General features: G+C 37.3%; 3 protein-coding genes across 5 annotated transcripts; 2 read left to right on the top strand and 1 right to left on the bottom strand.

The window, feature by feature from the left end:
- Positions 1 to 32: 32 nt before the first annotated feature.
- Positions 33 to 1,386, bottom strand: LOC129566705 (transcription termination factor 4, mitochondrial). The gene is made up of 3 exons (XM_055442865.1): positions 1,247 to 1,386; positions 346 to 1,184; positions 33 to 266 (listed from the first exon to the last, which is right to left on the bottom strand). The coding sequence occupies exons 1-3, from the start codon at positions 1,328 to 1,330 to the stop codon at positions 239 to 241; spliced, it is 951 nt and encodes a 316-aa protein (XP_055298840.1). The 5' UTR covers positions 1,331 to 1,386; the 3' UTR covers positions 33 to 238.
- Positions 1,387 to 1,391: 5 nt separating this feature from the next.
- On the top strand, positions 1,392 to 4,430 carry LOC129566701 (protein asteroid). Its single transcript, XM_055442857.1, has 5 exons — positions 1,392 to 1,524; positions 1,614 to 1,961; positions 2,043 to 2,197; positions 2,257 to 3,136; positions 3,260 to 4,430. Exons 2-5 carry the CDS (start codon positions 1,619 to 1,621, stop codon positions 4,387 to 4,389), a joined length of 2,508 nt encoding a protein of 835 aa, XP_055298832.1. The 5' UTR covers positions 1,392 to 1,524; positions 1,614 to 1,618; the 3' UTR covers positions 4,390 to 4,430.
- A 2,341-nt stretch (positions 4,431 to 6,771) lies between these two features.
- On the top strand, positions 6,772 to 9,520 carry LOC129566637 (uncharacterized). Of its 3 annotated transcripts, none has more exons than XM_055442725.1 (5): positions 6,772 to 6,968; positions 7,476 to 7,739; positions 7,816 to 7,945; positions 8,025 to 8,383; positions 8,454 to 9,520. In XM_055442725.1, the coding sequence occupies exons 2-5, from the start codon at positions 7,653 to 7,655 to the stop codon at positions 9,303 to 9,305; spliced, it is 1,428 nt and encodes a 475-aa protein (XP_055298700.1). In that variant the 5' UTR covers positions 6,772 to 6,968; positions 7,476 to 7,652; the 3' UTR covers positions 9,306 to 9,520. The 3 variants fall into 3 exon arrangements, with proteins under 3 accessions (XP_055298700.1, XP_055298701.1, XP_055298702.1); XM_055442726.1 differs by having other exon boundaries at positions 6,772 to 7,383; XM_055442727.1 differs by lacking the exon at positions 6,772 to 6,968 and having other exon boundaries at positions 7,437 to 7,739.
- Positions 9,521 to 11,466: the final 1,946 nt, after the last annotated feature.

Raw genomic sequence — 11,466 nt, 5'->3', positions numbered from 1 at the left:
AACTTGACAGTTCAAGTAAATTCAAAGTTGAATTTTGTTTATATCATTATCATGTTTTTATTTATTCAATTTTTCCCGCAGGCTTAAACTATTCTAAGACAATATTGATTCCGATGAGAACTGCGTGTCGAACCAGTGAATCTTTCGCATGTTTCCATGTCGTTGATGTTTTTTAAAGAACAGTGGTATGATGTTAATGTATTGAAACAATCGAAATGTGTCTCCTCCTCGAATGTTTTCACTTCTTCTTGTAGCGACGTCGATTTCTGAAAAGAAAGGAAAGAAATAAATGGAATTGACCATTATTAACGGTTCAATAAGCATTAAGACCACCACAAGCTATACCTATCATCGTAATAGTCCTTTCTTTCTCTGGGATCAAAGTTATTGTCATCACTATCCGATTCTTCTCCGCTGTCTGTATCTTCCTCTTCGTAGTCTTCCTGTTCTTTGATTTGTTCTTCCAATTCTCTTTCGTACAGCTCATTGAATGCCTCAAACTCTTTCATCGAAATGCGACACGTTTTTATCGCAAATTCTTCATCATTCAAGTCCATGATTCGAAATAGACGTAAATTCTTATTTGGATCCAATTCAGACGCTCGCCAATTACGCTTTTTATAGATGCCCAATCGCACAAGCAGCGTATGACGCGACTTAATTGTCTTTAAACTCAAGCCCAAAGAACCGGATTTCACTATATCGGTGACATCTGCTTCCATGCTCTTCAAAATGTAATCAACTTTCTGCTGAATCGTTCTCATGTCATCGACAAGAAGATTTGGGCACGACATAAGAAGTCTCCAGATGTTTTTCGGTGTATGCACAATCGTTTGCAATTGAGCATACCGTTTGGCTAGATAATGTTCGTCATCGAAATCAAGAAGTTCTGGACATTGCACGAATAACTCATAATATTGCGACTGACTGAATTGAGCCATGTGCCACATTTCCAAACGCTCTTCAATTTGCTTTGGATTACAACGCAACAAATTGGGATGCTTATCAATTACTTTCACACTGTTTTCGGGTGAAAAACCAGCTTTTAACAGCACATTGTAGGCTTGTTGAACAATATTTTCACCATAGTATGCAATTTGTTCATTATTTTCGAGCAAATTTGCTATGAGCTTTTTCTCTGGCGTTGCCGATGTGTCTGATGCAAAACATCTTATACATCTTGCCTAAAATTAATTGATTTTTTTTTGAAAATTAACATTTTTCTGTGTTAAAATGAGTGAAATACCTTTACAGCCTGTTGACCTGTGGTGACTACGGTAAAATACGTCCTCTGTAGCAGCAAATTAGATAATAGCTTCGAACGAAACATCTTTTTGCATTGAGTTTGAACATTGAGGTTATGTTTACTTTGAAGTTTATTATCATACGATGACAGTTGTTTTTCATAATAAACACGCATGTTGGTCTATGTTGCTTGTGTCAAGCAGTACATGGAAAATATTGGTGCCTTCACACAATAACATTACTCGTTGAAAGGTGCTGAGACTACGACAATAATTGCCGGTGAGGAAATTAAAAAGTGGATAAAATATAAACTTTTTACTTGTGCAAAAAAAAATTCATCAAACCAATACAAAATGTTCAATTTTCAGATGAGATGGGAGTCCGAGGCTTGACAACGTATATCGCTGCAAATGCAGATCGTTATTTGGATGAACATGAACTACACGATTGTAATGTGGTCATCGACGGTGACAGTTTATCGTGTCAGCTGTACAAATCCATAAATTCAGCATTTGGTGGGAACTATGACCATTATTTCCGAGTTGTTTGCAATTTCTTCGGAATGCTAAAGCAATGCAATATCACTGCATATGTTTTGTTGGATGGTGGTTACCAGGCGAAGAAATTAAGTACAGTAAAGCAGCGCTTGCGATCGAAAATTGGTGCCATCAAACATCTGAATCCATTGATGGATAGTCAACCAACATTCCCTATAAGTAAATTCTTTGACAAATCAATTATTTTCAATCAGAGATTTAATGATTGACATTAATCAAATAATGATTCGTTACTTTTAGTGATGCGAGAGGTGTTTGTGGAGGCATTGGAACACTGCCACGTTTTAAGCATGCGATGCATATTTGAAGCTGATGACGAAGTGGCCGCACTGTCACGCAAGCTTAAATGTCCAGTTCTGAGTTTTGACTCCGATTTTTACATTCACAATGTTCAGGTAGTTCATTCATTTCAACACAAAAAAGGCCAATCTGCAACTAATCATTCAATGTTTAGTATATCCCATCGGTAACATTGTCGCTGAAAGTTTTCCGTCGAAACATTCCGGATGAGGAGAGCAAGAAGAAAGTTCGGCTCCGCAAAGAGCTGGTGTCTGAAATCAACTCGGATGGAGACTATGATCGTTTCAAGGGAACTGAAGTGAAACGAAAATGCTATTACTATATGCAATGCTCCATGTATCGTATTGCAAATCTAACGCGCGATAAAGGCTTACGTTCAGAAATGTTGCCACTGTTTGCAATCTTATTGGGCAATGACTATGTACCATCGTCGATTTTTAAGAAATTCTATTTGAATGTCAGCATGAAGAAAACGGGAAAGAACAGCACAAAACAAGGGAAACGGATTATTGCGCTGCTGAGATGGCTGCAACATGAAACACTCGCATCGGCCATCGATAAAATCATTAATCATGTGGAAAAGGATAAGAAAGTGTGGCTTCGCGAGCAAATCAATAACGGCATTTCTGGTTACATACATGAGAAGAGCATGGCTTACGATTATTTTGGGTTTTCATCAAATGAACAACCGGGTGATTATTTATCAGCTGCAACAATACCTGATTGTCTCGTCGATACGACATTGGAAGAAGATGCCGATACAGGGACTTTGGAAGAAGAGGAAGTCGACAAAAGTGATCATGGTGAGGGTGAGGATGACGACAACAGCAATGCAGTCGAAAATGATGATGAAGATGACAATAGCAGCAGCTCTGACAGTGATACTGAAAGTGAACCATTGGAATCTGATTCGGACGACAACAAAGATGAAATCCAACCCAATTCCAAAACACACGACAGCTTTGATACGTACACACCAACAAACGAAACATTGTTCGTACCACCGGAATGGCTACTGAAGAAAATACTTGCAGGTAATGTTTCTTTCTCGCTAGAACATCTAATCAATTTTACAATTAATCCATAGTTGCTGGATAAAGAGTTGGAAAAATGCTTCCATTCTAGATTTTAGCTAAATATTTCTCTGCATTTCCCAGGACAACTACCACGATACGTGGTCGATTTGATGACAATGCGGCTCTATGTGAACAATTGCCAAGTGGAAAATTTCCTATTGCCTGACTGTAATGCAATTTCAGTGCCGATTCTTCAACTGATTTTCACAATATTACATCAGCCATACCACAGAGAGTTTCGCTATTTGACACGCGTGCAACGCCGAACTGACATTGAATACAAGCGATTCGAGTCATTATCCGTAGATAGAGAATTCGATACAGCAAGCGATAAGAATCGCAAGTTTTTCGAATTGATTCTGCGAGATTTTGAAAATTCTGAAACGATTTTCAAGGTGATTGAAGAAACAGTTCCTTCGGACATTCGACTACTATTCATTGCAATCATCTATTGGGCCCGATATTCAAAGCATTGCAACGTGGTGTACGTATGCAGTTTGTTGCTGTGCCAAATTGTTCTAACCGAAATTGATTCAAGGCTAGAGCCTACAGTACGAGATAGACGGAAATTCGAGAAAATCTTCAATCCAAATGGGATTAAGGGCGTTGAGAATGCCAAGAAGAATGTCGATGAAAATGAATTGTCGATCGAGGAATGCAAGAAAGACGTTACGCGTAATGAATGTATTGTTACGCAATTCAACCGTCTTCTCGAACTGTTCTCAATTAGCGATAAGCTGAGGACAAAACACACGGAATTCTCAAGTGATATCGTTCACGGATTCGGTGAATTCCAATCAATTGTCTATCAATTGAATTGTCTCAATGTGCTATGCGGTGAACCATATTCAAACATCGTGATTTCAAAGTGTTTCAACGGATGTTTCTTATTTAACATGTATTCAACGCTCAAAGAACGGCCAAACATTAGATATTTCATCAAAACCTTTCTTTTCCCTGCATCACCGAATCTTTTGAATTTATTTAAAGCCATGATGCTGGTGCTCACACCATTCGTTGGATGTCTGTCGAGCGAAACCATTTCAAAGCGCAAGAAGAGAAGAAACATCAATAAGAAAAAATCTAGGGAACAACGGAAGAATAATGTTACTGCAAATGATGACGAACATGCTAATGCGGATGAAGAAGATCCGAACGAAGCCGAATTCGAAGATTTAAATAACCGATTTTCATGTTTAATGAAAATGTGAAAGAATTTTATTCATTGAATAAATAAAAACAACGAAATACATTTTTATGGTTTAATTTTATTTCAGTCGTGAGTTACTTTTTCTTTTGATGTGGTTTTCTTATCATTAATGTCTTTGGAGCTCTTTCATCGTTGGTATTTTCACCAGAATTGTCTTCATTAAGTGGAAATTTCTTAATTTGCTCACTTTTAATTTCAAATAAGATAGAGGAAAGTCTCTGACTCTCTCGGAATTTTTGCTTATGACCAAATTTTGTCAATCAATGTACCAAATACAATCAAACAAAAAGGCGCAACTTCATTTATTTGAATTGTGTGCCCTACTTCCTCGGACATTTTGAAGAGAAAGTGAGAAAAATCGATTGAAATCTTTAATCAATAGACCAGATCTAAATTCGACTATTAGTGTTTGTTATCAAAAACCAAACTCATATATTTTCTTGAAGGAAAATGCTCCGAGTTTGAATTTTGGCCTGATCATCTCTTGATGATAAAAGCTCTACGCCACAACTCATTCCATCAAAACTCCAATTTAAATCAGCACCAACAGCACAATTATCAGGAAGAGCCACCGCGTGAAACTTATGGCGAATACAAGCGTCGAAAGCGTGAATTGGAGGAACAAATGCAAAGGGTCGCTGCATCTGCTTTAAATAAGACTGGCCAAAATACTGCCAATGAACAAAGTAAAGAACCAAAGCATGAATCACCTAAGCAAACCGATAAACCGCAAAATGAAAATGATAAACAGAAGTATGCATCAAGCACTACTGCCAAAAGGTCAGATAACAATGTCATTAACGCATTACCTCAATCGAAATCTGGCTATTCATTCAAGATTCCAATGTTATCAACACGTACGTCAACCGTTGCTAAAAGATTTTCATCTGAAAATAATAGTGCAACCAAAGCAGCAAGGGTGTCTAAGATGTCGAGTGTCTCGGATGCGAAATTACGGGAAAATGGTCAAACTCAGGCTGGCAAAACAGTTCTGATGGAAAAGTCGACAAATGCATCAGAACTACATGAAAAACTAAACAAACAAACACCTGCGGATTTCCATAAAATGTTTCAAAATTTTGCTGGCAGTGAATCTGATGGGATAAAGAGCCGACTCAGGCAAGAAGTCATGCCGAACGATGATACGGTGATACAAAACAACGCAGCAAGTAATAATTCATCGAATATATCAAAGGTCAAGCAAGACTGAATATGTCACAACACCGAAAAAGCCAAAGCAACAGTGAAACTCAAAACAATATAAGTGAATATTAATGTTGATATTGACATTTTACTTATTTCAACAATTTTACTAGTGCTTTAGTTTAATGCGTTTGATTTCTATTCATTTTTTGCAGATAAACCAAATCTCACACACATAACCACAATCAATGCACGGACATTTGTATGCCATGACACTTCTCCAGAGAATATCGATACACAACCGCTGGATAATCACATATTCCCAGGATCCACCTTGAGCATGATTACATTTTGAAAATGTATTAATCTTAGCCTTTTAAACGTAAAAATGTGTCCGAATACTTCTCAAAGAGCATCATTTAATCAAAATAAAAATAAAAAGCCGTATTTTTATCAATTTTCTGTTTATTTTAATTAAAATAAACTGTAATTAGAAAGCATACATAAGAATTGTGTTGAAAAGTGACTATTTTGTTGTGCGTTTTTTTTCCTGGTTGAATTATGTCAATCAAACAAACAACTCAAACAGTAACTTTGTAGAACATGCTAAAGTTTATCAGGAAACGAAATCGTATTCGAAGAGTAGAATAATCGATTTTCATGTTCAAGGGCAATGGGAATGAATTTTATTCATTGAATAAACGAAAACAAGAAAACAAATTTTTATGGTTTAGTATTTTTTTCCCATCATCAGTGATTTCATCTTTCAATGTGTCGTTTTTATCTATTGCATCCCACTTGGACGGTGTGCTGTGTTAACATCGTTGACATATCATACAATGTGTTCAAGATGCGATACTCAAAACTGACATCAATGTAAAGAATTGCCGTCATACCGATTCGGCCGAAAGGAGCTAGCTCTATTCCAGTTTGAATTTGCTGTGTGCATGAAAAATGGAGCAAACACACACATTTTGAATGGATTTTTCCATCCACGCTTGTGGTTCCAGTATATTTGCGTGCTTTAACGTTTAGTGCAGACCACTACATACAACTGAGTAGTTTTCACATGCGCCCGGTATAACACAGTTTGGTTTGAACCAACGCAAATGACCACTCGAATTTTCGCCTGTGATACGTTTGCATGTAGTGGTAGTGGTAATCCATTGTACTGTTTGACAACACACCAAACCGTCTTTGCGATCGGCATCGATGCTACACGCACAACACGCTAAGTTCAGTTATAGTCCTACAGTCCATTTGGTACGACACAACTCGAACTCATTAGATTAACGCGATTAAGTTCTATGTTCAAACACGGATTCAGATAGATTGATAGCCGAAACAATTGAAATCATTTTGTTTGTTTTTTGCGCGACATTTTTTCAACATTGGAGATATTTTTCGTGCAAAACGATTTGCAGTGAAACCTCCAAAGTGAGCATTTTTTTTCGTTGCAAAAATCAATTGAATTGGCATTTCTCAGTACACCGTTTATCAGAAAAGGGATAAAACACCTCTTGATGCGTAATTTTGGTCAATTCAATTCAAGTTCTGTGTTATTCTGAAATCACAACGAAACCATCATTGCATTGCATTGGAATTGTAGTGAGAATATCGAATGAGATTCAAGCAAAACGTTGAAAATTGTTCACGGCGCATATTTTGCATATTGAGTGCCTTAGCCACATTGACATGGCAGGAGACACATTTGATACGTCTGTTTGCCCTGTGATCAATGATTTTGTTGTTGTTTTTCAATCTCTGTGGAAGTGTGTTGTGACAACAACACGAGGTCGAATACGCAACAGAGCATCACTCCATTTTAACTTCATCGTATCAGGACCAGGAGGTTTACTTCATCAGATTTTTTTCCCTGAACATAGTCCCATTTATTCAATGGTATCAAACTCATAATAACTGTTTTTTCTTCCGCTTCTATAGGATATTGAACAAATTCCAAATTGATTTGACATTCATTGAAGCGACGCCTCATTTGATTCTGTGTTTGATTCTACCAAAAGTTTTCGAAGAACACTAATATCGAATCTCACATTTCAAACAACTATCGATTCAATAAGTTTGTTCGTTTAGTGTTGCGTCACAGACAGTTCAAACAAAATGCGTCGAGCTGCATCAAATTCGACGGCGCAGAAAGGCTTACGCCTATTCAAAGATTTCTTTGTTGATTTGATGAAAGACGACCAAGTAAGTACAATGTAGTTTGAGCATAGCGATTTGGACTTGAAAACACTGGCTCATATTTCTTTTTATCCACATTCAGTACGATTGTTTGCAACTTGCTTATGATCCGGACACAGTTGGCTTGTATGGTATTGCATTGAGACGTGACAGATACAAGAGTATCGACGAATTTTTGACCGACATCGATCTGTTGGCCCAAAGATACATAAGTGAGTGTTATTTAAAAAGCACATTGACTTGATCTGATTGCAATTTTAATTAAATACCATTCATTGATCACATCATCAGGAGGTTCCGATAGATACGAGGCAGCTCAATTGTTCAAAGAATCTTGCCGTGCAGAAGCCGACACCATCAAAAAGTGCCCGGATTGCTACGAATCTTGGCTGAATTGCAGCAAGAATTTCTTCGAATGCGTGTGCACCCAGCCTCATTTAGTGGTCTTCGCTAAGGTAGATGGCTTTCCAATTTGGCCAGCCAAACTGACAGCGTTCAATGATGTCCTCAAAGAGGCCACCATTGTATGTTTCGGCGACCATGAAGAAGCCGAAATACCATTCGCTAAGTGCTTCTTGTATTCGAAGAAAATTAAACGTGAAAAGGCGTTGAATGCAAAGCAGAAAATACAACTCGATAAAGGCTACAAGGTTATTAAAATTGACTTATTCTGTTCTGTTACCATTTCATTGATTGCAATATTTGCTACCTGTATTTCAGGAAGTCAAGAGACACATCAAAAACGTCGTTGATAGATTCGGTTCGTTCGTTCTGGCTCCAACTAAAAGAGCCATAAGTGATGTGAAACAGCATTTGATTGACATGATCCCGGGTGCTTACGCATCAGAAGGGTCAATGACAACCGATAGGCATCAACCATGCGCAACGCCAGATGAAGCTCGACGTTCGGCTGATAGCACTGCTGAACATTCTGCGAGTTATTCAGCATCGTCTGAATGCGATATTGATGACGCGGATATGCATCTTCCAGGCAGCATTGATATCAAATCCGAAGATTTGGACGATCAACATCAGCCAGAAGATCTATCAGCCCCAAACGAATTGCCAATCGAAATGGAAATCGCAGGAGTGGTCGAAAATTATTCACACCATGACGATGAACAAGATATTGGCGCAAACGATGATTACGGTGACAGTGGTCATTTGGTCATGAATGGAAATCTGCCGACTACTCCGCGTGCGGCTAGAGACGACTGTTCTTTCTTGCGGCAACAATCCACACGACCAGCACGCGAGGTCAAAAGCGAAGATGCAACCATAATCCAAAATGGTCCAAATCGTCGAAAGCGTCAAACTGACAATTCTGCCATGGTGAACAAGCGAAACGTTCCGGAACGAAACAAAAAGGCCAGAGCCGCTGGAACGGGCAATTCATCACAAGCGAATGACGAAAATGACGTGGTCATACTAGATGATGACGATGGTGATGATCAGAAGGAATTGCTCAAGGATTTATGCGAAATCTCGGTGAAAATAGCTGACCACGAACGGGCCATTCGAAGTCTGAAAGAGCAAAAAGATCGCATTACAAACCAAATTCTTACCAGATAAACGGAGCCATCACGCGGTCAAACCATCTCAAAGCGAAAGAAGCAGAGATATATTACATTAATGATAAAATGAACAGAGACAAGCGAAGAAACCATGTTACACAAATGATCGATCCTAACCAAATGTAATTTGAAGATTAAAACAAACATTTTTTGTTGGTAAATGAATAAGTGAAAGAATTTCATTCCTATTGAATAAATGAAAGCAAGCAAGCATATTTTTGTGGTTTAATTTCTTTGATCATCAGTAAATTCTTAATTGTGAAATGTTTTTCTTATCAACGTCTTTGGAGCTCTTCCATCAATGATATTTTCACCAGTGTTATCTTGATCTACTTTCTTCGGCAGTTTACACATTTCAAATTACAAAAAAGTAGTCTCCAACTAACGAATAAAGATGAGTTGAAAAGTCTTCACAGAGACAATAATTTATGAACGAAACAATGCACAAATGAATTGGCGCGATTTCATTCATTTGATTTTGGTGCTTAATCACATGAACATTTTGAAGAGAGAGTGAGAAAAACGAATTAACCTTTTTACCAATAGACCAAAAATGAATTCATATTGGTTCGAAGGGTCCAGATTTTTCAGACCACCTTCTTGGATGATAGATTCCGTTCCAATTGAGATAGCATGTTGAGTCAACATCTTTGGAATATTTGAGATGTGCCACCCAAAACTCAATTCAATCTACAGAATCGCTGTCAAATCCATTTCGCCGAAGGGATCATTGTTATGTGCCTTCTCAATAGATTGCTGTTCAATGTGCGGTATTCATCAGAAGAAAACGTTACAAATTCCCAACCCAAGATTCGCCACAAAGAGCTTACTTCATCGCAATCAAAATCGAAGCAAAAATGGCTACTCGCTGAGTTTAGTTATAATCCTATAGCCCACGATACAACTTGGACTAAAGAGTAGATCAATATGATATAAAGTTGAAATTGTGATAAAATTCATTGCATAAGTCCCAGTTCATATAAATTGATAGCCAAAAAGGCAAATTTTACTCCGGTTCAACCTATTTTCTTGTTTTTTTACAACATATTTCCAACGCTGGAGATATTTTTCGTATATTTCGACGATTTGCGGTCAAATTGACGAGGTGAGCATTTCTTTCACTGCAAACATCAATTCGATTGACATTCGTCAATTCATTGCTTTTATCACAAAATGGATAAAAGACCTTCCATTGCGTGATTTGTATTTCCGTTAATTTAGTTTGAGTTTGAAGTGATTCGGGAATTACAACAAAACCCTCTTTGCACATCGAGTGAGATGCACACAGAAAATGGAATTTTGCATAGAGTCATTTGAAATATGATACTTCTGCCATATTCCATACTGTTCATGTTCATGCATCAATGGTTTTGTTGTTTTTCAAATTCGTAAGATATACAAGTTTACCGCGCAAAATAACACGCGATTGAACAACAGAACAGAGCCTCATTCTAGTTCAACTGCGTCGTATCGAGAAGTTCATTTTCTAAGAATCTATTTCACTTGATATCAAATCAAGGGGGAAATCACTCAAAAGTAATACCAAATAGAAAAGTAATACCTCAGTTATTTCTAGTAATACCTCTGGTATTACTTTTGATATTTCTATGAAAAAAGTAATACCGAAAAAAGTAATATCCAAGTAATACCAAGTAATACTGATCAATAGAAGTAATACACCTGGTATTACTTTTGATTTGTACGGAAAGTAATACCAAGTAATACCATTTATGTAAAAGTAATACCTAAGAGTGATTTGCCCCTCGTATCAAATGCACAATCGAACTCTTGTTTCCTTCTGCTTCTAGACATTGAAAGCTTTCCAATTTGGTTTGACATCAATTGAAATGACGTCGTATGTGATTTTTCATATGATTCCACCATATTTTTCGAAAAACATCCATTTTGAATCTAAAATTTCGATTAATCATCAATATCGTTGAATCCTCTTAATTTTTATGTTTTTCGTCATAAACAGTCCAAGCAAGATGGTCAAAAATGTTCAGACATCAAATTCGATTGAGCAGAAAGGTCTTATGCCCGTTGTAAGTGGTTCGGATTTAATTAAATCCAAAGATTTAATTTTCAACTTTGCGGAAACGGCCAAAATATGAAAGGTGATTGGGTAGGACGTAAAATTTGGGCGAAAATAAGAAAAA

The sequence above is a fragment of the Sitodiplosis mosellana genome, unplaced genomic scaffold (genome assembly GCF_009176505.1).
Source record: "Sitodiplosis mosellana isolate CC-2019 unplaced genomic scaffold, AAFC_SMos_1.0 Smas_scaffold_4, whole genome shotgun sequence".
Taxonomy (NCBI): domain Eukaryota; kingdom Metazoa; phylum Arthropoda; class Insecta; order Diptera; family Cecidomyiidae; genus Sitodiplosis; species Sitodiplosis mosellana.
Note: the sequence above shows the minus strand (reverse complement) of the source record. Positions and strands in the feature narration are given on the sequence as shown.